This window comes from Talpa occidentalis, unplaced genomic scaffold (genome assembly GCF_014898055.3).
Source record: "Talpa occidentalis isolate TD23 unplaced genomic scaffold, MPIMG_talOcc4v2.1 talOcc4.5, whole genome shotgun sequence".
Lineage (NCBI taxonomy): Eukaryota > Metazoa > Chordata > Mammalia > Eulipotyphla > Talpidae > Talpa > Talpa occidentalis.
This window is the reverse complement of record NW_023604861.1, coordinates 116,749,940-116,774,402: the sequence shown is the minus strand read 5'-3', so window position 1 is coordinate 116,774,402 and position 24,463 is coordinate 116,749,940. Positions and strand designations below refer to the sequence as shown.

The 24,463-nt window shown below is 38.1% G+C and overlaps 1 protein-coding gene across 5 annotated transcripts in view; it reads right to left on the bottom strand.

Moving 5' to 3' along the window:
• The window catches only part of MAP4K3 (mitogen-activated protein kinase kinase kinase kinase 3), a 132,052-nt gene that overhangs the window by 92,990 nt on the left and 14,599 nt on the right, over window positions 1-24,463 (bottom strand). Inside the window, exons 1-2 of one of the 5 annotated variants that reach the window (XM_037528178.2) lie at window positions 16,422-16,532; window positions 15,810-15,938 (exon numbers count right to left, since the gene is read on the bottom strand). The exons of 2 other annotated variants lie outside the window; for them this stretch is intronic. In XM_037528178.2, the coding sequence (XP_037384075.1) occupies window positions 15,810-15,938 (129 nt within the window). In that variant the 5' untranslated portion in view covers window positions 16,422-16,532. Of the gene's footprint in view, window positions 1-15,809; window positions 15,959-16,421; window positions 16,533-24,463 lie in introns of those variants that run through there. 2 more of the 5 variants (XM_054701188.1, XM_054701187.1) reach the window with 2 other exon arrangements.

Below are 24,463 nucleotides of genomic sequence, written 5' to 3'. Positions count from 1 at the left end.
CGGAGGCACTATGATCTGATATTTTACTTAAAATTTTTTTTTTTACCAAGGTGCTATGTGTTTGAAGTACAAACAAAAAGAACAACATTTTTATTTCCTAACACTTTACCTGAAGCAAAAATAAAACAATTGATTTTGCTGGGACAGCAATCAAAATCTATAATTTGAATCAATGTCAAGAGCAGATACAACACTACTCGTTCATATATATACCCTAAACAACTTTCTAACATTCTAATATCCAGGTTTTTTTTTTTTTTTAAGTATGCCAATTCATTCAAGAAGTAACACCAATTCATCAGTACTATTATCATAACGTGCAATAAACCCATCTGTAAGGGGCTCTCAATGTATGGAAAATACCAAACAAATTAAGACTGAAAATTGTTATCTTGCTGTTGAAAAACTTTAAAAAAGCACATAAAATGTGGATTTTACCACCTTACACACACACACACACACACAGAGTTTTAACTCAGAATGGTTTTAATCAAGTCATAGCTAAAAAGCTTTCTCCACTACCTGAGGATACTGGCTATGAATTGACGATATTTTATTAATTCATAAAGTTGCCCTTCAGATTTTCACTAACTACGTTGTATCTTAAACGACAAACGAAATGCTTATGATGGAACTATTCTCTTAAACATGAAAGAAATTACATAATTTGACTGAACTAGGTCCCCATTCTCACTATTAAATTCCTTTCAACTTATCTAACAGTTTATAGCCTTTGTTTTTTATTAGGATGAACATAATTTTCCAAGTATAAGAACATTCATATTATCCTATTTATCCAATATCATTTATACTAATAACAAAACTTTGCTTACTAAAATTAATTGTGATATTCTACACTTACTACTCCCATTTTAAATTTTCTCTTACTGTTATAGAATCAGAAAACCAAACATTCTAGATTACAACTGGCTCTGAAAATCATTTTATAAAATAATTCTTTCCATACGTTTAAAAAAAAATAAAACGAAGGAAAGACTGAGATCTCAATTATTCTTCAAAATATTTTCTGAGATATATGCTCTATTTAAAACCTAAAAAGTTTTGTATCCATAACATTATAATTGTTTAAAAGTTTAGGGTAATAATGTGCTCAGTGCACAGAATATGTACATATAATTCAATAGTAAAATATCAGAAAAACGGGGGAACTACAATTTTTTTATACTAAATGTCTAATACTCCAGCGTTCCCATGGTAAAATAAAGTAAAAGACCATTCAGTGTATGTTTCCAAGCCTTTAGGAATATTTTTTTTAATTCAACAGGTTTTAGCTCCAAGACCCAAAGTTTTAACAAATCAGGATATTTTTCCTAAAACAACTTTAACAGAAATATCAGAAATAGTATCTTCTTTTCACTTATAAGAGTATACTCTTGGTGAGGTAAAATGATTTCTATTTCTAAAAATGTGTAAGATCAGAAACTCTTAAAGTAGGGTTCGTGGATGCCAAAGTCTTGGTCAGTCCTAATATAAATCTAACTTGAAACTACTAAATTAGTAAAATGTTATAGATTCTCTATACTTGCTATGTGTTTACACATACAACTGAATACTGTACTATTACAAAAAAGAGATCTTTAAGTACTGGTAATGAAAAAGAGCTCCAGAGTATAAAACTAGATGAATAACAGTAGTACGCTGTTTTTGAGTAAGAGATGGAAATGAAAATATGCACAAAGTAAGTCAGGAAGAATACAGAAATTAATAAAAAATAATTATATGTAATGAATGGGCTACAGAGAAAGAGGTAGACTGGGATAGGTAGGAGCAAGATTTCTCAGGGTAAACATTTTTAAAACAGCATTTTAGGGCTTCCCCAGTGGCGCAGCGGTTGAGCGCGGGTTTGCGAAGCTGCCCGCAGCCTCTGCAGTCCCGGTTCGATCCCCGGCTGCTCCCCGGCCACCAGAGGAGGGTCCCACATGGCGCGCAGACCTCTCCTGCCGCCCGCTGCTCCCCTCAGCAGTGTACTTCGGCTGTTCTGCATCCTGCTCTGACTCTGGTGAATTCTCTCACCCTCCCGCGCTTCTGACTGTACCCAGTGCTTGTATGAACAAATAAATCTTAAAAAAAAAAAAATTGGAAAAAAAAAGTGTATCTTTAAAAAAAAAAAAAAACAGCATTTTAATTTTAGAACCAAGTAAATGAATACATACCCTGTTGCAAAAATGAGAGTAAAACAATTAAATCTGAGGACCTTCCTGGTGGCGCATGGGGTTAAGCACCACATTATGAAGCAATCTGCAGCCTCTGCAGCACCAGGTCGATCCCTGGCCAGCCAGGGAGCAACCCACATGGTGAAGCAGACCTCTCCTGTCTCGCCTGCTGCTCCCCTCAGCAGTGTATTTCAGTCAGTCTGCCTGTTCTGATCCCCACTCTGTCTCTGGTGAATCTTCTCATCTCCTTGCATCTCTGGCCTGTACCCCAGCTCTTGTATGCATAAATAAATAAATCTTAAAAAGAAAAATCTGAAATACAAAGATAAAAAGAAATTTGTGATTTGGTTAATAATTGGTCAAAAAACTTAATCGACCATGGTGTAAGCCTTTTCTGAGCGACATTTAAAGGAGTAACTAAAATTACAACATTAATAACCACTGTGTGAAACATCAGTCACACAAATGCAATTACAATTGTCGATATGCTCATACCAGATTTCAAAGCAAACTAGAGAACATTTTGAAAAGCATATTGTGGGCCTCCCCAGTGGCGCAGCAGTTGACCGCTGGGTTACCAAGCTGCCCACAGCCTCTGCGGCGCCGGTTCAATCCCCGGCTGCTCCCCGGCCACCAGAGGAGGGTCCCACATGGCTCGCAGACTTCTCCTGTCGCCCACTGCTCCCCTCAGCAGTGTACTTCGGTCCTTCTGCCTGCTCTGCTCCCCGCTCTGGCTCTGGTGAATTCTCTCACCCTCCCGCGCTTCTGACTGTACCCAGTGCTTGTATAAACAAACAAACAAACAAATAAATATTTATTAAAAAAAAAGCATATTGTTCACCTTGTTCAGGAGAAAGTTTCACATTATAAGTCAGTACGAAGTCAGCAAAAAAGTAAACACTTGTGACGGACAGTAATACTTTTGACATTGTAGATAAAGGTTTTAATAACAGCCAGCTCAATGCAGGTCAGGCGGGATTATGCTAAAACTGGCAGGTTTGAGATGGTGAACAGTACCCTTCAATCCAGTCAAGAAATGAAAGCATAAGAGGAAAGGTTCACTTCCAATATCTGCCGCATTTTCTTCCCCCAATCAAACAAAAAAGGACATGGAAACCATCCTGCTTCCATCTTTTGGCATGACTGGGAGTCTGGCTGAGGACTAGAAGGAGAAGAAAAGTTTACATTTAGCACCTCCCTAACATATGTAAAAGTGGCTCATTTTAAAAGTACTTTAGGACCTGCCTAGAGCGCCAGGGTCAGATAAGCTTGGCAAATGACTTCCAGAAATCAGAATCTAAGTCACAGCCTCATCACACAGAGAAATCTGAGTACTTACACAAAAACTGTGCCAAAAAGTTAAGGGCTCCTGTTACAAGCATACATTTCAGAGTTTATTCTAAGAGACTGTTCTAAGTAGAGTCTTTGTTCTGGTATCTAAAATCTAACTCAGTAAATAATATTTATATGGAGGAGGGTGGGTTTAATCTGATAACAAAGGTATTTTATATTTCTGGAACGTTTAAAAGGCATGCTCACAAAAAGAAAAACAAGCTGTTGAATTTAAAAACAAGACCCAATCTCGTAGCAACACAAGCAGAAATTTATGAAGAACTTACATCTAAGCTGAAGACTCATATAACCAACTTGTCCCATTTACTTTTATTTGTACCTCATATACTTCAAATTCAACCCTCCTCCCCAAAAAAATCTATTCCTCGGGTGTAATAACACTGCACTCTGCCATCTAAGTGTCCATGTGAGAATCTTACAGCCCAACACCTTACCCCTCCCTGCCACTCCTCACCTCTGCATTCACAGAATCATCAATGTCTGCTGAATCCTTTTACTTTATTCTCCACTTCCAGTGCCATAGAGGCCGCCATTATCTCTTGTCTGGAATACAGCAAGTCTCCAAGCTGGACTCTGTCTTGACTTCAAAATCTATGCATCTAGGCTTGGCTCTCATTTTTATTAGCATAGACTGCTCATAATATTCCTTTATGAATTTTTAATTATCTGCTATATTTATAGATGTCACCTCTTGTTCCTAATAATTTTTTTGCCTTCTCGCTTCTTAAATGAATTTCCCAGAAGCTTGTCTTTTACATATCTTTTCAAAGACCCAGCTTTTTTCCCCTACTGAATTCTTGTCCTTCCTCATTATTTATAGTTTGTCTGGTATCAATGGATTTACTTTGCTTTTTCTACTTCTCTAGGGTTCTGAATGCTGTATCATTCCAATTTTTGTTATTTCTTGTTCTTTAATAAATAAATTTGCAACTACACATTATGACTACATATCCTGCTTAATCTATATCCACAGCTTTGATAATTTTTCATTGACATAAGTACTACATAATTTTCATTGTAATTTCCCCTTTAACTATGAGTAATATGGTTTTTAGCTTCTGAAAGCAGGGTTCCTAGGCAAGATAAAGTAAGAGACTAGGTTTACCCTCATCCTGAAATAACTAAAAAATAATAAAAATACAGTAAACAATGGACTTTAGCCAATAATGACCAAATAGAACACTACAGGGATTCCTGAAAATGGAAGGCCCTACAGGGCTCAACTGTCTCTGTTTATAGCCTACAGATCATTTCCAGACCTTAGTAGGGAGAGGAAATCCAGATGGAGTGCAATGGTCTGCCTGAGTTGAGGAGACGGAGCTGGAAAAGAGGGACACTAGGCAGCCAGACTCATGGGGCAGGGTGCCAAAGAGTAGAGAACGCTTCAGAGATCTGCAGTCCTCTCTATCTCGATGAGAGGCCTAGTACAAGAACTACCAGAGAGAAAGCAATCCCCAAAGCTCATTAAAGGCCAAGATTAGATCATATTCCAACCAGCTGCAGTAGAAAACCTCTTCAGTGGCAATGGGTAAGAGTAGTCACCAGTAAATTGGGCTTCATGTTAGGGGAAAATAGACCTTAAGCTACAAGCTACTCTGTTCCCATTTAAGATTAACAAACCTCAAAAGGGTCTGTTTGCAAAGAAACTTCACTGCACAGAACAACACTCAAGAATATTAGGATAGGGCCTCCCCGGTGGTACAGCAGTAGAGCGCTGGGTTGCGAAGCTGCCCGCAGCCTCTACAGCGCCGGTTCGATCCCCGGCTGCTCCCCGGCCACCGGAGGAGGGTCCCACATGGCGCGCAGACCTCTCCTGCCGCCCGCTGCTCCCCTCAGCAGTGTACTTCGGTCCTTCTGCCTGCTCTGCTCCCAGCTCTGGCTCTGGTGAATTCTCTCACCCTCCCGTGCTTCTGACCATACCCAGTGCTTGTATAAATAAATAAAAATAAATCTTTAAAAAAAAGAAAGTTAAAAAGAAAGAATATCAGGATATCCAGCACACAGGTAAAACTCTCGATTATCTAGAATCTAATAAAAATTACTAAGAATGGAACAAAGTAGAAAAATACAGCCTATAAAATGGAAATGAAAATAAATCTATAACAAGAGGTCAAATTATAATTAGTACACAAGGACACTAAAATAAAGGTCAATAAACTATCAAATATTATAACGATATTCTACATAGCCAAGAGTAAAGATTAAGCAAGATAAGTAGAAACAGGGAATATAAAAAAGATCCAAATCATACTAATAGATGAAAACTAAAATAACTGAACTACAAGAAAAATACAGTGGATAGCATAGCAGTTTAGATACCACAGAAATCAGAGAAATTAGAAAAATAGTAAATACAAACCCTCCAAAATGAAACAGAGGAAGACGGGAATAAAATGAACAGAGCATGTGTGTTACCTGTGGGACAACTTCATGCAGCCTAATTTACAGGCAAACAACATCTTTTAATGGTCAAAGTGTTTCCAAATTTGATGAAAACTATACACCCACAGAAGAAATCTGAATGGATTCTTAGCATAAAAACATGCCCCCCCAAAAAAACCCAAACAAACCATTAAGCAAATCAAAATCTTACTGTTTACAATTGTGATAGAAAAATAATAAAAGCAAGAAAGGAAAAAGACACATTAATATAGAGGAACAAAGATAAGAATAAAAGATCTATGGTTGGAAACAATACAAGCCAGAATATAGTAAAGCAACATGTTAAAAGTATTGAAGAAAAATTCAAACTTGAATTAGCTACCCAATTAAAAAATTATTTTTCAAAAATGAAGGTAAATTAAAGACCCTGAACTAGTTGAAAAAACTTATCTCCATGAGGGTACACTCACAAATCCTTCAAGCAAAAGGAAACTGCTATCTGACCAAAATATGTCTTGCTATAAAGGAGTGAAGAACATCAGAAATGGTAAATGTAAGACTTTTCAAATCTCTTTAAAAAGATAAATGACTGATTAAAATAAAAATCACAGCTTATTGAAGGACTTATTACATGCACAGGTGAAATGTATGACAACAGCAGCACAAAGGACAGAGGGGACAGATGGAAGTATACTGTTGTTATAAAGTGATACACAACTACCTCTAAGTTCACAGTGATCAATTAAAGATGAATGCTAAAAGTCTTAAAACCACTAAAAATATAAGAGTAAACCTAATAAAGCAGTAATGAGATAAAATGGAACCCTAAAAAGTACTCAATCCAAAAAGAAGTCAGACAAAGAGGAAAAAGGGAACAAGTAACAGATGGGACAAGCAGAAAACAAGTAACAAGATGATAAGTTTAAACCAAACCAGATCAATAACATCTAACTTGAACCCTGCATGGTTCGGTGGTGCAGCAAAGTGTGCCTGGCTCTGCTGCATCCATTGCGTCCACCACCACACCTGGTGCAAGCAGGGTTTGATAGCCTAACTGGTATAGGGTGAGTTTTGAAGCACTGGTGGGAATTGGGTTTTGAAAAATGCCCGGTTTTGAAATTGTGCCTATCAGGTCTGAAACCCACAGACCCTAAAAGCCATCAAACGCAGGATAACAAATGGTTTGAGACTGAATTGTTAAGATACTCTCTTTAAGACCTTCAGTTCGTCTTCAGGCCTTTGTTTTTTTGCTTCTGATCATGGATCATGGCTCCCGCCTCTGGAGCAGGAGCCTAGAGCTGTATATTGCTGCTCAATCTTTCATGTCACCTGCTGACCGGCACCAATGTCCTGTGCCTGAGGCCTCCAAGAACTGTACACTGGTACCTGATGCTCCACATTACTGCCTGTTGACTAGCACTGCTGGCCTATGCCTAGCCACTTCTAAGAGCTGTGCACTGCTTCTGATCTTCCAGTACTGCCACCTGATCATTGCCTGACTGCCACTTCGCCTCCCTATACATTCAGCACCATCTCCTGTTACTATTGCCTCCAGCACTGTCCATTCCAGCCTCTGGCTAGGTGCTGCTGGCTGCCACCTAAGTGGCATCACCTGTGATTACCTCCAGTTGCCACCTGAGTTGGGTCCTGGTCCACCACTTATTGGTGTGCCACCACTCCAAGTTCTCATTGAAGGGGCAGTGCCTTCTAGCACAAACAGCTTTTGGTTTGGACTACTGGACACTGCAGACACTATCTGAGCTAGGCAGATAGTCTAACAGTCTTAGAAACTTGCTCCTTTTTCCTTATCTCTCTCAACCCTCATAATTAAACCCTGTTGTTGTTATACTCTGAGCCTGAGTCATGACTTGCAATAGTAAGTGCACAGATGTGGACTTATGAACTGTGACATTCCCCCAGATTTGCATGGTTTCCTATCTAATGAGCAAATATTGTCAGAATGAATTACTGGGGAAAAATTAAAAGCAGGAAGCCCCAACTATATGCTGCCTACAAAAAGCGTATTCTAAAAGACAAAAATAAGTTAAAAAGTAAAAGTTAGAGGATCTAACATGTTATACAAATCAAAAGAAAGCTAGGGTTACTCTAGAAGACAAAATAGATTTCAGAGCAAAGAGTATTATTAGTTATAAAAGTACTCATTTTATAATGATCAAAGTTCATTAAGAGGTGAATTCATTAAGAGGGCATACAAACTAAATGTTTATGCACCAAAAAACAAAGCTTCAAAATACATGAAACAAAGTTTGGTAGAACTTCAAGAAGAAACAGGCAAGTCCACAATTACATTCAAGCACTTTAAAACTTCTAGCAAGAAAATCTGTAAGATATAGAATAATACTATCAGAATAATATTATCAACTTAATCTACCTGACATTTATAGGGGCAGTACACTCAGCGACCACATAATTCACATTCTTTTCAGGGCATGAAGAATATATACTAAGAAATATTCTCAATCAAAAAATAAGTTTGAAAAAATATTCAAATCATAAAAAGTATGTTCTCTTATCAAAATGAAATCACATTTGAAATCAGTAACACACAGATAACTGGAAAATTCCAAGTATTTAGAAACCAAGAAAAACATCTTTCACAAGATAAACTACTCAACAGCGTGGTTGTGGGGGAGGGAGGTGGAGAGAAAACACAAATCTACTACTATCAGGTAGGAGAAAGATGACGCCATTACAGATAGTAATTAAAAGGATAATTCAGGGATATTATAATTTTATGCCAACAAATTTTAATTTGGAAAAATGATGACCTTAAAAAATAAACTACCAAAATTCATTAAAGAAATACAAAACCTAAATAGTCCTGCGTCTACAAAAGAAATCCAATCTGTAGTGTAATGTCCTACAAAGAAGCCTCAATGTCCATATTGCTTCACTAATGAATTCTACCAAACACTAAAGTAAAAAACTAAACAGACTCTTCCAAAAAACTGCAGATAATACATGATTTTATGGGGCTAACGTGAGAACAGGAACTGAGACCAAAAGCGCACAAGGGAACCTTCAGCTATGATGGAACCCTTCTAAATTAGATTGTAGTGAAGGTTGTGAAACAGTATAAATTTGCAAAAGATCAAACTGTAATACAGTTTTGGGTAATCTTTATGACTATAAACTATAAACTAAAGACAACAAAGTAATTTAATAACACCATGGACAGAAACAAACTAAAAATAATTATTGAGATTCTTTACGCAATCCTGGTTATATTACCGTGTATAAATGCCTATTTACCTAGTAGTATAATAAATGTAAAGACAAGCCTCTTACTTACAGACACTAAGATAAGAACAGTATGGTTATGGGAAGAAATGGCTTTAAGAAAGTCACAGTGCTTAAGTTTATAGTTTCTAAGTACTAATTCCAACAACACACTGAAAAGAACAGAAAGGTATTTTTACTTGTTACTTAGAAAAAATTCTCTCCACAAAACCGAAGCACAAAATACTGTATATTTTTATGCCCAACATTCACTTTCTCAATAAGCTTTGTAGGTTTTCCTGATTGCATCAGAGAAATAACTTTTGGCTGACCTTTTGGTTTCTCTTTACACCTAGGTTTAGATGGGAGGGCAGTAATTTAGAATGGTAATTTAGAAGGTCTGCTGAACTGTCTTTAATAATAAGAAGGCTGATTTCCAGTTCAGAAACAGGCCACTGCATTAAGTAAAAGGCAGAAGAATCCTAGTTGTATTAGCAAAATACCACAAATCGTCAGAACCAAATATTCTGCATTCCCTTTACTCACGCAACAAGCTAAACATGTCGTAACAACTGAGAATCACATAATGCAAGAAATTCAGAGAAATGGAATCATAACAAAACCAACTGGAAACTGAAAACAACCTAGAATTTTTTGTAAAGCTTTGTATCTATATAAATTTTGGGATTGTGCCCACACATTATAATAACTACACTGAAAACCATTATAGTCATTTAATTATAAGAGCCAAGAATCTTAATAGATGATTTTGGGGACAAAACATACAAGTATGCAAAGAAAAAACAGAATTTGTCTTCAAGAGACAAATGTTAATATACTTGTAATGAAAATGATAGTTTAAAGGATTGTTCACAAAAAGATGTTAGGCCGAAGTTCAGAAGGACTACTTTTGATAATATAAAATATAGAAACATTTTTCTAACTTTTGAAAAGCTCATTAATTTCTCAAAAATGACCCTTTCTCCTTCTAGCAATTACTCCAAAATGTATGGAATGCACACTTTAATACATAGTTATATAATAATATATTAAAGGTACATACATGTCAGTTGTTGATATCCATGTTTTAGCACTGCTTGTCTGTATTTTCATTCAAAAGAAAAATGATCATACTTTATAATCTAGATAGTCATTAGTCTACCTTTTAGAAACAATGTGTTTAAAATAACAAAAAATTCTGATGTCATGATAATGTTCCATTAAAGTTGTAGGTAACAGAACTCACTGTCCTCTTAAATAAAGGATGGTACTTAAACAGTAATTTTTTAGAGTAGTATATATTCATTATAATTTTATGCCTAAATTGAGCGTGGATTTCCTGAGAGGACAAGTGGACAATCTTTATCACAGAAGAAAGCTACCCTGACCTCTATTTTTAGTTAAAGCTGTTATTTGAGATCCAACTTGAAAGCAGCGTACAGAGAGAAAGCCAGTTAAGTCTGACTCCCTAACTTCTGGCATAAATGCAGATGTTTTACCTATATTTTCCCTACTCAAATGATACTATAAAGTTGTGGTGCGTATTTTAGATTGGGTGTGCCGATACATCTTCCCTCTCTAAAGAGCTGATTTTCATTTCACTATATGAGCATGAGAAGAGTGCACAGTTTCCATGTCTCATTTAGTTCTAAATATTTATTGGAAGCCAATTATATATCAAATATGGTTTGGAGACAAAAAGCCATTGTGAGCTTATGGCTAGTGTCTTAATTATATGGTCAAATTGTAATAATAGAATTCTGAAAGTTCATTCCCCCAGAAGACCGTGTGAGACTGCTGAGAACATAGATGGAACTAGGAAAGTTATCTGGCAAGGGCTTCATCATTCCTTCAGTTCTGGATAAGCCAAGTATCTCTGCTCTACCCATGAGCACTGAAATCTTCCAGAATTGGGAAAAAAAAAATTCTAAGGGAAAGAACAACTGGGATTAACTAGAAAAATATGAAGGTCGACACATAGCAAAATATCTGAGAATATTGTCAGAGGATGTTGGTTACCACATTTACATGGTGGCTAAAAAAGGAAGTTGAAATGTTTGACAAAAATGAATGTCGTGTGGGGCACTCTATAGTTCACAAAATACTTTCACATGTATTATTTCATTTTAATTTTCTTAACCATATAATTTCACACAGGAAGGAAGGGAGTAAGGGTAAACCAGGCTTTTATAGCAGAAAGCTAGCCCTACATATTAGGTTAAAAGAAAAAGATTGTTTCAGTTCATGATCAATTAATTTTTAAAATTTTGATCAAAATTTAAAAGTACATTCTCTTTTAAAAAGCTTCTTCTGTGTTCAAGGGACAACACCGTAAGTTGGAGATATAACCATGAACAGGCTAGCAAAGATCCCTGATCCCACACAAAGCTTACATTCCAGTCGGGGAGAAACAAAGATATGAAAATGTTAGACTGATTAGTGCTATCCAGGAGGAAAAGCAAAAACCTGGATGATATCACAAAGAGAATATGACAGAGGCCGATTGACACAAGGTTTTCCTAAATGGTCATAAAAACGGGTTCAAATTTACGAAACAATAACAAACAAGAAAACTATTACAGTAATAACACAGAGTTCTTAGTATGTTCAGGGTACTGTACTAAAATTTAAATGTTTTATTATTCAAACCTCACAGTAACCTTTAGAGGTAAGTATGCTATTTAGAGGTACTGTATGCTCTCTGATGAATCATTTTAATCTTAGAAATGAAACTGTGGCATGAAAACACTAAACTAAGTGTCAAGATGACAAAAAAGCGAAAAATCAGTGGAGTTTAAATTCAAATTCAACATGATTTTAGAGACTAAATTAAATTCTTAACTATTTGGTCATCACTGAATGCCAGTATCTACCTGCCAAATACTAAACTGCCACTTCAATGATTTTAAAGATTTCTTGCATCTTTTCATTTCTTTTTCATGTAACTAACTACTGTGTATCTCACCAAAGTTACCAGCAGAGAGACCCAACAAAAGATTATAAGGATTTTTTTTCCTTAGCAAAGTATAAACTGCATCCCAATTCTCAATTACCCAGGGTCTAAAAAGATTCTTAGCACAAGATGAGAAAACCATAGCCCTGAGTGGGTAACTGAACCAGTCATTTATTTCAGTAATGAGGAGCCAGGGGCAGAACCAAGGTTCCCCTAATTGTCACTCCACCAGTGTCCTCATGCCCTGAGGATGGGGACCAGATTAGGGCAGAAATCTGAAAACTCCAGTGTAGCCTGTAGGATACTGGTACAGAATTAGTGGTCATATGCTAATATTGGTGAGAAAGCTAAGTACAATCACAAAATATGTAAAGCCAAACACTGGCAGTCAGAATCGGGCCAAAGCCAGTCATTTCAAGGATGGGTTAATTTGTTGTACATGAAACAAACAAGACCGTATAGGTATGGATTTCAGGAACAGGGACTAAAAGGAAACAAATGCAATCAGAAAGGTGACCAAAAAAACAAGATCAGGTAGAGATAAGCACCTCAAGTCTCTAAACAGAGAAGCCTGCTCAATTGTTTCTCAGAGATTAAACCTGGAGAGATTTTGAAGAACAAGACATCCAGTCTCTGTTTCATCCATGCTGACCAAGCAGCTCTGGGCAAAGTCTAGCTTTGAACTGCTTGGCTATTTATGGATAGTATTTCTCCTGCTTCTTACAGGGAACGTGCAAGATTCTAATATCCACCCCCCTCTCCCCGAGTATATTATTTCTTCCCCCTCTTATTAGTCTCAGTCTCTACATCTTTAAGTAATAGCACACATGGTTATTCACAGATTCTCCATACATTTTCCCAATAACCCAAAAGAAGAGCAACTCAAGTAACACTGCTAGCCAAACAATATGACTAAGATGGCAATAAGCATTAAAACATTCTGCTGCAGTTAAACATGATTTTGTTCCTCTCTGTCTTAACACTTTCACAAGAAGCAACATGTTCCTAATCTCTACAGAAATAGCAAAGTCTGGAAAGCAGAAACCAACCCACCAACCTCACCATAGAAAGACAAAATCCAAAAGCAAAGAGAGTACCAATCTTCTCTGAAGATCAATGCTCACAAGATACAAGAGAAAAAATCCTGCTTATCACCTGAAAGCTAATATTTTACTGCCAAATCTGTGGGGGGGGGGGGAAATTTTAAACTCCTACATTAAAATCTTCTATTAAATAGTTTTAAAATATTTTCCTAGGGGAAATAAAAGGTGGCAAGTAATTCAGAAACACTGTAAGTCTTACAATGATGTTAGGAAAATTCTTCAGAAGAATGAATTTCCTTAAGAAAATGTTTCAGGCATGTTTTTGAGACATTGCCCCCACGTTCCACCCCCACTGCCACCTGCTGTAGAGCCTGCTACAGTGGCTCACTAATTTTAAAAGGAGTGTATACAAATATAATACTTTGAACCTGTATGAAAACCAAGTATTATGTAAGTGCTAATTATTTACTGGTAATTCACTTATACAAACGTTAAGCCAGCAATTTCATAGAGAATCTTAAAACTGTCACCAATACTTTTGGGAAGAACTAAGATTTGAGAAGCTGTAAGCACCTCTATGAGCCAGGTGCAACAGGTGATAACCTGGGTATGGTTCACAATCAGATTTTCTACTCAGTGAACTGACAGCTTGAACTTGTAAAGCCCAATTCCTTCTAGGAAGAGAGATGGCTTTTAAAAGTTAACAGTTCTCGGGGCCTCCCCGGTGGCGCAGCGGTTGAGCGCTGGGTTGCGAAGCTGCCTGCGGCCTCTGCGGTGCCGGTTCGATCCCCGGCTGCTCCCCGGCCACCAGAGGAGGGCCCCACATGGCGCGCAGACCCCTCCTGCCGCCCGCTGCTCCCCTCAGCAGTGTGCCTCGGTCCTTCTGCCTGCTCTGCTCCCCGCTCTGGCTCTGGTGAATTCTCTCACCCTCCCGCGCTTCTGACTGTACCCAGTGCATGTATAAACAAACAAATAAAATAAATAAATAAATAAAACAAAAAAAAAAAAAGTTAACAGTTCTCAAACTGCCCAAGTATATGGGTATCATTTTAAAAGTTAGCACAACTGAAGAAGCAACAGAATTAATAATAAAAGTTTCCTTCATATTTTCTATGCTAACTGGCTTTACTTTACTTTGGCAACAGCAGAAATGTAACATGCTAGATACTAAAGAAATGGGAACTCTCAGCACAAAAGATACCTTCCCTTGGAATTTCTGGTAAACACATAATAAATACAACCTAGTTTCAATTTAATTATGACTTAGCTGGAAAAGGCTTATGGATTAAATGCCTTTAAAATTTATATTATAGAACTTAATATAAAAATAGAATTATAAAACATTTGGAAAAATAAATTCTAGGGGCCTTCCTGATGGCGCAAGGGGTTAAGTTGCAGCACTGTTAAGCTCTCCGGAGCCTATGTAGCATGAGTTCAATCCTTGGGCCAGGTCTGGCACAGCAGACCTCTCCTGTCTCACCTACTGCTCCCCTCAGCAGTGTATTTCAGTAGATCATCCTGTCCTGCTCCCTGCTCTGTCTCTGGTGAAACCTCTCACCCCCAGCACCTCTGGCCTAGACCCCAGATCTTGTATGCATAAATAAATAGATCTTAAAAAAAAATGAATGAATGAATAAATAAATTCTATCTACATGATCTAATCTCTGATTTTAAAACTCAAAATATGCTTTTTCTTTATTGAGGTAACAATGGTTACAACACTGCATATGATTGGGGGAATAGGTTCACACCTCCTGCAATCTATGCTACCACACCACCAATACCATCAAAGCACCTGTAGTCCTTTACCCTAGCTCACTGGGCGCCCCATTCTACCTCCTCTTCTAGCAGCCTCAATTATGCAGTCATGTTTTTCTAGGGTTTGTAAAACTCAAATTTCAATCAGACTAGCTGTACAACTCATTGAACTGTATACTTCAAGCGGGTGAATTGTATGTAAATTATATTTTAATAAGGTTATTTTTAAAAATTAAATCAGATTGGGGGTGGGGGGGTAGGCTGCAGTGTTTGAAAACAAAGCTCCAGAATAACTAAGCTTTTCCATGTAAGGTGAGCAATGAGACCAAATGCTAAACAGGCTCTGGTGAAATAGAAAAGATTAGATATTTCTGGCATGATAATAATAAGAAATCCCTTCAACTGAGTTGGTTCTTGACTTGATCAGCAGCCAGCAGAACGCCTTTGCTAACTGCAATTCTGACCCACTCCCTTCCCCTCTGTAAAAGAGACATATTGTGAAGAGGGTGAGAACCACATGCTTCTACCAGAAGGAAAAAAAAATAATAATCTTCTACCAATTGTCCATGGGGTGGGTGGGTGGGGGGTAAACCTGTCCATGTTTTACTCCAAAATCATTTTTAAAAGCATTAACTTCTTCCCTCACAAGTACAGTCTCCTCAACTAACTAGAAGAAAAAGAGCCTTCTCTTTTAGTAAATATATGGTTCCATTTCTGCATATTTGCCTTTTTAAAGGACATTTATTCTTTTTTCTAATCATGGACCCCCTCTCTTGTCTAAGGGAATACTTTGGGGACTTTTCTGGTATCAGTGATCATTTCTGACTTGTTCATTGGCAAAAAAGGAAAGCACAGAAAAACCTTAAAAACAACACTACATTGGAATAGCTCTGTGTTTTCACACACCTGCTTTTGGCAATGTAGCTGAATGCTTGGACTCCACAGGCGACTGTCTAGATTCAGCTGTGCTCTGCCATATCCTAGCTGGAAACCCTTGGGCAAATCACTCAGCTCCTTGCGTCCCTTTATTCTCATCTATAAAAAGAGTGATAACATTCCCACATTACAGCATGGCTTAAAATTGAAATTGATTATTTCATGTAAAAGTTTATATAATAATGCTAATATAGTACATGGTGTATAATTATTATTTCAAAGGGTAAATAAGAAACTTTGAAAAAAGTATGAGGATATCCTGGTTTAAAAACTTGTAAAACAGAGTTGTGACAATTCCTAAAAAAGCTTTACAAGTATACTGAGACTAAAAAAATATGTAAATGGATGGTGGATGGAAGGAACCAGGTCTCTCACTATAGGAGAAGATTATAGGAAAGCCAGGATGAACTTGTACATCAGTACAAACTCATTTTAGCTTAAAAATGAACATAGACACAGAAACAATTACAGATATGTACATAAGTTAGTAACATATACATGTATTTCCTATCTCTGTCTACTAAGAGGGCCTAGAAGTAATTACATACCAATACATGAGTACACCCAGAGCTCAGGTCTTACCTTCTATACTATTCTCCCACACCAGGAATCCGGGCTTCTTGGAGAAATGGCTAACTGTAAGGCGGAAACTGGGAATATACATGATGAGCCTGAAATACTTTATATTGACAGAAAGTAAGAAAATACTAGAAACAAAATGGAGACAAAACAAAAGGACACAGGAGATGACTTGAAAGAGCTCTCCATGGCTAAATTAGAACAATCTGAGTATTTGATTATAACCCAAGATATAAAATAAATATACATAAGTTAAACTGATTTATAAAATAACTAAGGGCCGAGATACAAATTGACAATAGAATTCCTAGTGACTTATGTGTCAGCCCTCTCCCTTAAAAGTGAAACTTAACTTGTATCCTATGTATGGGACTATAAACAGTGATTTGATTTCAGAGAGCACAACATAGAAGGATGGGAAAACTCTGCAGTGGTGAAACCTGGAAAACATTACCAGGTCAGGTGATCCCAGTTAACATCACCCAGTGGTAAGTCCCGCTGACAGCATGGATTCTTCATTGTCCCTAAAATCCATATCCACGACAAAAGAATAAGATAAATCTAGACTCAGACACAAGCTACAAAACACTGTGCCAACACTCCTGAAAACTGGTAAGGTCATCAAAAACAAAGTCTGTAAGACTGTCAAGAGACAAGCCTGCCAAAAAAGAAATGAAGACTAAATGTAATGTGCTATTGGGGATAGGAACCTGAGACAGAAAAGTAACATTAGGGCCCTCCCTGATGGCGCAAGAGGTCAGACGCAACCTATAAAGCTGTCCCCAGTCACTGCAGCATGAGTTCGATCCCCGGCCAGGGAGCTACCCATATGGCATAGCAGACCTCTCCTGACTCGCCTGCTGCTCCCCTCAGCAGTGTACTTCGGTCAATCTGCCTGTTCTGTTCTCCACTCTGTCTCTGGTGAATTCTCTCACCCTCCGCACCTCTGGCCTGTACATGAATAAAAATAAACCTTAAAAAAAAAAAAAAGAAAGAAAGAAAGAAAAGTAACATCAGGGGAATACTAGTGACATCCAAGTAAACTAGAGTTTAGTTAATGGGAATGGACCAGTGTTGGTCCTGTAGTTGTGACAAATGTATTGTGATCATGTGAGATGCTAACACAAGGAAAGTGAATGAGAAATTGTACTATCTTTGTGACTTTTCATAAATCCAAAACTACTCAAAAATGAAATTACTGCTTGGTTTCTTCTAATTCTGGGTTTTTTTTTTTTTTTTTAAAGAAAAGCACTTTTAGCATTTAATGAAATTTCCTCCACATGGCTTCAAGGGACCCTCCATCCCCTCCCCCTCAGTCTTTTCAGCTCTTCCACTCAAGAATTAGGCCTTCTCAGGCCTCCCTGGTGGCTCAAGGGGTTAAGCACCGCACTATGAAGCAATCCATAGCCTCTGCAGCATGAGTTCCATCCCCGGCTGGCCAGGAAGCAACCCACATGGCACAGCAGACCTCTCCTGACTCGCCCGCTGCTCCCCTCAGCAGTGTACTTGGGTCAGTCTGCCTGTTCTGTTCCCCACTCTGTCTCTGGTGGATCCTCTCACCCCCCGCATCTCTGGCCTGTACCCCAGCTCTTGTATGCATAAAGTAAAAAAAAAATAATTAGGCCTTCTCAGCCACAGGCTGCTTCAGGAGCTCTCCCTCCCCTTAACTCTGTGGCAGCGGTGATAGGAGCTGCTCCCGTTTGGGTTTTGGCAGCATTTATGGGAGTCTGCTAGGTGACCAGATGCACAGTTTTTCAAGGTTGACAGTTGAGCAAAAGCTCTGATTCCTCTTTAAGTGGTAAAGCCTCACCCCCACCTTTCCCAAATAACCTGACTGGTATTTATTAAAGCTGATCCTGTGATGATGATGCCACCTGTGTCATCCTGGGTGCTTCCAGCGCCTCCCCACCTGGCCATGGCGCACGTGGTCAGGAAGTTTCCAGGTCTGATTATAAAGTCTAAATGGCACATTAGTGACCTAGACAAGAGTTTTAAAAAATTCTTAAAAGAATAAACAATTTAAATAATTTTTAATGTGTTTAAAAAGATGAATTTAAATACTGGCCTAACAAATAAAAAGGTATTGGTTTTGCAAAACAGTTGATCATAGCAGGTAAATAATTTCTGCAAATAATGCTTAAAAAACAAACAACAACAACAAAATACTAGCTCCCTTTACCGTCATGTAAAATAAGGTTAATTTCCAAGCTGATCTAAAGCCCACCAAAATAAGTTAATTACTATTCATCTGAAATCTTATAGAACATAGTTTAGTTTAAATGTCATTTCATTTAGATGACCACTTCTCATAAAGTCAATATATGTTATATACATACATATACACACATATTTATACACCCTTTAAATTTTAATTCAAATTATTACTTTATAAAAAGAAAGAGTTAAAGAAATCTCAACACAAACAATACAAACCTACTGTAAAAATAGCAACTCTGCCCATTAATTAACAGAAACCTTCAATTTTGGTTTTTGAAAGAAAAAAACAGCTTGTCAAACCTCACAAAACCACAGTTTACTGAAGGAAAAAAAGAAATCTCAACATTCCAAATCAAAACATCGTATTTGATCAGAAGACTCCAGTCGTGTTAGTAAATCATTAGAGCACCGACGAGAAACTCAAGATGTGCTCCCCCAAAGTCAACCCACAGACGAGAAAATAAAAATGACAATGACTGATGTTTCAAGCTGAATGAATTCAAAAAGTAAATATAACTGTGTGTGTCCTGCTTCTGTGAAAGTTTTACTCAATGGTTTGAGTTTTTATTAAAGGGGAAGACTGTGGTGCACAGGGTGGGTGCAGACTAAGCAACAGAAGGGAAAGATGATCCAATTTTAATAATGACGCTGTGCATCGGGTTTCCTATAACTGGGAACCTTTAAAGCTTTCTTATTGCCATCAATTCTGTCACCTGTTAAGAATGACATGGAGGGGGCTCCCTGGTGGCACAAGGGGTTAAGAAGCAGCACTATGAAGCTATCTGCAGCCACCTCAGAACAAGTTTGCTCCCCAACCAGGGAGATGACCCACATGGGGCAGCAGACCTCTCCTGCCTCGCCCTGCTGCTCCCCTCAGCAGTGTATTTCAGTAGATCTGCCTGCACTGCTCTCTACTCTGTCTCTGATGAATCCTCTCACCCCCCACACCTCTGGCTTGTACCCCAGTTCTTGTATGCATAAATAAATCACTAAAAAAAATGACATGGAGGAAGAAGTAGTGCTAACCCTACTGTGTGGGAAAAGTGGGAGATCATATGTCACCTAGTCCTGAGACACTGAAAAGAAAGTAGAAATCTAAGAGAGGACCTTAAATGTACACAAGTGTTGAAACAAAACTCTGTTAACAATAATCTCTCCATCTCTATTTACTCCATTATTCTTACGTGTTTCTACTAGAAAATACTTAGTAACTTCAAATGTCAAACCTTCTTGCAAAGACCCTAAGTTCTACAATGTCCTTATCACATAGGTCTTTTCATTCATTCTCTCAAATATACCTCAAAAGAAAGACTGAAAACATGAATCTTTAATTCCCTGAATATTAAAAGTGAGGAAGACATTATACAAGAGCTTTTTTTCCTTTGAAAAATTCTGCTCTGCTAAAAAGACACTGTAAAGAGAATGGAAAGGAAAAGGCAAGTCACAGACTGGGAGAAAGTATTTTTTGCAAAACGTTTTTCTCATAAAGGTTTTGTATCCAAAATGTACCCAAAAATTCTTTAAAACTCAACAATAAGATGATTATCCAGTTTTTCAAGAGACAAGAAATCTGAACAGACACCTCACCAAGTGTGATATACAGATGGCAAATAAGCTTATGAAAAGATGCCCAATATCATATGTCACTAGGAAGCTGCAAATTAAAAACAGTGAGGTAGTACGACACACCAATTATAACGGTCAAAATCCAAAACATTGACAACACCAAATGCTGTGAGGATACGGAGTACCAGGAACAGGATTCACTGCTGGTGAGAATGCAAAATGGTAAGGTCACTCTAGAAGACGGGCAACGTCTTACCAAGTCTGGCAGTTTATTACAAATCTAAACGTAGTTTTACCACACAATCCAGCAATTGCACTTCCAGGTATTTATCTAAATGAGTTAAAAAGTTATGTCCACACAAAAACCGGCATACAGATGTTTATAGCAGTTTTACTCATAACTGCCAAAGCTGGAAGCAACCAGATGTTCTTTAGTAAGTGAATGGAAATATAAACTGCAGTATAACCACATATAAACTTAGTATTATTCAGTGATAAAAAACAAATGAGCTATCAAGCCACAAAATGATATGAAAGAAACATACATGCATATTGCTAAATGAAAGAAGCCAGTCTGCTAAGTGAAGAAGCTACAAGCTCTATGATTTCAACTATATGACATTCTAGAAAAGGCAAAGCTATGGAGACAGTAAAAGATCAGTGGTTACAGGGGTAAAAAGAGAGTACTGGGAATGAACACAGAGCCAAATTCAGGATTTTTAGGGCAGTGAAAATGCTCTGCATGATACCATAATGGATATATCATCATTCATTTGTCTAAATCCACAGTATGCAGAACAAGAGAGAACCCTAATTTATTAGGGACTGACTTTATTCAGGGATTTTAATTAATAATGTTACCAATATAGGTTCATCAGTTCATTAATTATAACAAATGCATCACACCAGTGCAAGATCTTTGTAATAGGGGAAGAGGGGGAGGGGGATGGACACACACACAAAGTCTGAATTTTCAGTTTACATTTTCTATAAACCTAGAACTGCTCTAAAAAATAAAGTTTACCTATTAGGAAAAAAACTGCTCTGTACTGCTAAAGATAAAGTCAATCAAGACAACTTTGTTTTTTTCTATAACATGCTTGCACTGGGGAACAAAGAAAATAGGTATGACTTCCAACTAATGGTGGGCCACTAGCATAGCAAACACTATAGAAATACCACTTTAGGGTTTTTATACAGAGCAGTGATCTCAGGTGTTGGCAATATGGGAGAATAACAACATGAAAACCCTTTCAACAAAAACCTAAAAAGTCTCCAAAAAAAAAAATAAATAAAAGGCCCTTGGTACCAAAAATGAAGGAAAGTGGAAAAACAACAAGAGTTGAAACTTCCACCACAAGGGGAGTAAAGGAAAGAATGAATGAGACAAGGAAAGAGAGAAACTGGTTGCTGCAACCTAAGTACTTGGCATTTTAAAATGATTTGACATGTGAACAGGTCGTGGGGCAACTCAAAATGTTAGGGGAAAAGGATGTCCTAAAGCTAATTCCATACAGGCTTTGTGGACTCCACCCCCACCCCAGGCCAAAGCCAAAGACACTGGGAACTCCAAATCCCATCACCACCTAAGGGAAGGTGGCTGGGACCTGAGGGTGGGGTTAAGCAGCCAGGTTGGTATAAAGCCAGACACGTGGGCTTTGGAGGGGTCCCCCATTTTGGCTCTCCGCCAGCTCGCAGCGTCCGGCCAGCTCTGAGAGTGCCTTTGGGTTTCCAGGTCGGCAGATCGGGTAGGACACATTAAAGGCTTTATTTCCCTATTTTCTCCCTGAGTTGTACATTTTCTTTATTTCCTTTTCCCTTGTAAATAAACCTTTTATTAACCTTTTGTGTGTGCCTGTAGTGGAGTATTAATAAGTCCCTTTCAAGCATGCGGGTGAGGACCCACAACCAGGCAACCAGTTCAATATCGGGGCTGCCCTATAACAGCTGGCGCCCAATGTGGTTTCCAAGTTTCACCCGTGGTTGACCAGCCCAAAGTAATTTTTCTTGCGTTGGTCACCAAAAAGCGCACTCGCCAGGCAACCAGTTCAATATCGGGGCTGCCCTATAACAAAAACAGTACAATGGAAGAGAGACTCTTGAACAGAACCAGAACCCTGGATGTGACCTCTGTAAAATGAAAACAATTAAAAAAATAAAAAAAGGTCAATCTAGAAGTACAAGTTGCCATGGGGTGTCTCAAGTGGCCAGACAACAACAGTCTTTTTCTGCTTAAACTCTGAATAGGTTAGAAAAAGAAAAAAAAACGCTTGGTAATTTAAGACTAAGAGGCCACTGCTCATTTGGGTTTGGGGTTCAAATTTGCATTATCCCTAAGGTGTGGAGAATTCCAAACCAAGAAATTAACATAATCATTACCCCCAGACCAAAGAGATCATCAAGTTCCTGGAAAAAGCAAAAGCAAAACTATTCTGAAGGACACCTGTACCACTTGAGCCACAAGAGTCTCCTTAAAAAACTAGATGAATTTAAAATTAAAATAAAAATTCACTGAGAGTAAGCAAAAACAACAAAGCAACAAACATCAAGATTTAAAATCCCCAAATTTCATAAGATAGAATAATTTGAAAGAGTATCAAGTACATTAAAAATAATCAAAACTATTATAAGGTATCAAAGCTCTAAGAACAAGAAACTATGCAAAAAGAATACAAATACTTGAGAAAAACAGAATTTCTAGAATCATAATTATTTAAATTAAAGGGCAATGAAATCTGCTATGGACTGAACCATGCCACCACCTCTCCTCAACCCCCCAAATCATAGGTTAAAGCCTTAGCCTTCATTGCCATTGGTGTTCAGAGATGGAGGCTTTGGGGGATAATTAGGCTTTAGATGAAGTCCTTAGGGCAGGGTTACCTATGATGTTCTGTAAGAAGAGAGACCACAGAACTGCATTCACTCTCTGCCATGTGAAGGTAAAAAGGTGGCCATCTACAAACTAAGAGATCTCTCACCAGAAAGGAACCATGCCGACATGCTCTGACCTTAGATTTCTAGCCTCCAAAACAGTGAGAAAGTAAATTTCTATTACTTTGTTTGGGGAGCTTGAGCTGACCACGGCAGAATCCAACTAACCAAGTCTGAGTACAAGTTACTTCAGGAAGGAGATACAGTCTCAAAGCATCTCTCCACATTTTACTTATTAATTACAAAAGGAGAAATATTTTTATAGTGAAGAAACCTGGCAGATAATGTTAAACAAGAGATCAAAGCCAACATAATAAAAGACAAATCAACATCACAAACCCCCAATGTGATTCACTGAGGACACCACATCACTAATATACATTTCTGCCCAAAATGTGTAACCTGAATTTGAACAAAAAGAAACAGCAGACATATCAAAAATAAATGACATGTACTCTTTAAAAACATCAGTGTCAAGAAAAGCTAAAAAGCCATTCTAGATTAAGAGACTAAAAAGTGTTAGAGCTAAAAGCAATGTATGATCCTGGATCGGTTTCTGGAAACTTCTTAGCAGCAGTTAACAGCTAACTAGAAGACAACAGAATAGCTTCCAAGTTGTCTAGGGAGTCACTGGACTTAGAGGATCCTGTGACTTGGGGCAAAACTGGAACACCTCTGGGCCATCAGAGATCAACGCTGATCACACTAGAAGGGACAGTGTGGAAAATCAATTCCATACAACAAAAGGAAGGTCAAGAGAGGTGCCTAGAGACTGCAGCCTGGACAGGAGCCTGCTGTGCAGGTCTCAGAACTGTGTGCACATGTTTAGTTGGTGGCCCTGAGGAAGGGAGAACAGATCCGTGTGTAGGCACACCTTTAACTGAGGGTAGTTATCTGCAGAAGAGCTCAGGTGTCCCAGGTGGGTCAGGTCCCCAGTGAAGACAGGGCGCAAAACAGCAATACCCCTCCCACATCCTTTTGGGACTTGAACTGATTTTTTGAAGTGTGACAGTGCAACTCCACAGACTGCAGAGATATGACTCTGGAAACCCATTGGGGGGGGGGCCTTTCAGTAATACCACAAATTTGAACAACTCCTGTTCACTTTCACCAGTGACTAGACCCCTTCCTCACCCCTAACTCAAAGACTGCAGATCAGTTACCCCCAACATATAGTGCCAGCAGCTGGAAAAGTGGAAGTTCTGCACCCTCAGGACTCTAGAAATAGCAAACTAGAAAGCTACACTATGGGGAGGTGGAAAACACAACACATGGCACGTTGAGTCCTCAGGGGATTATCTCACCACAGAGAGGGAATAAATCTCCAGAAA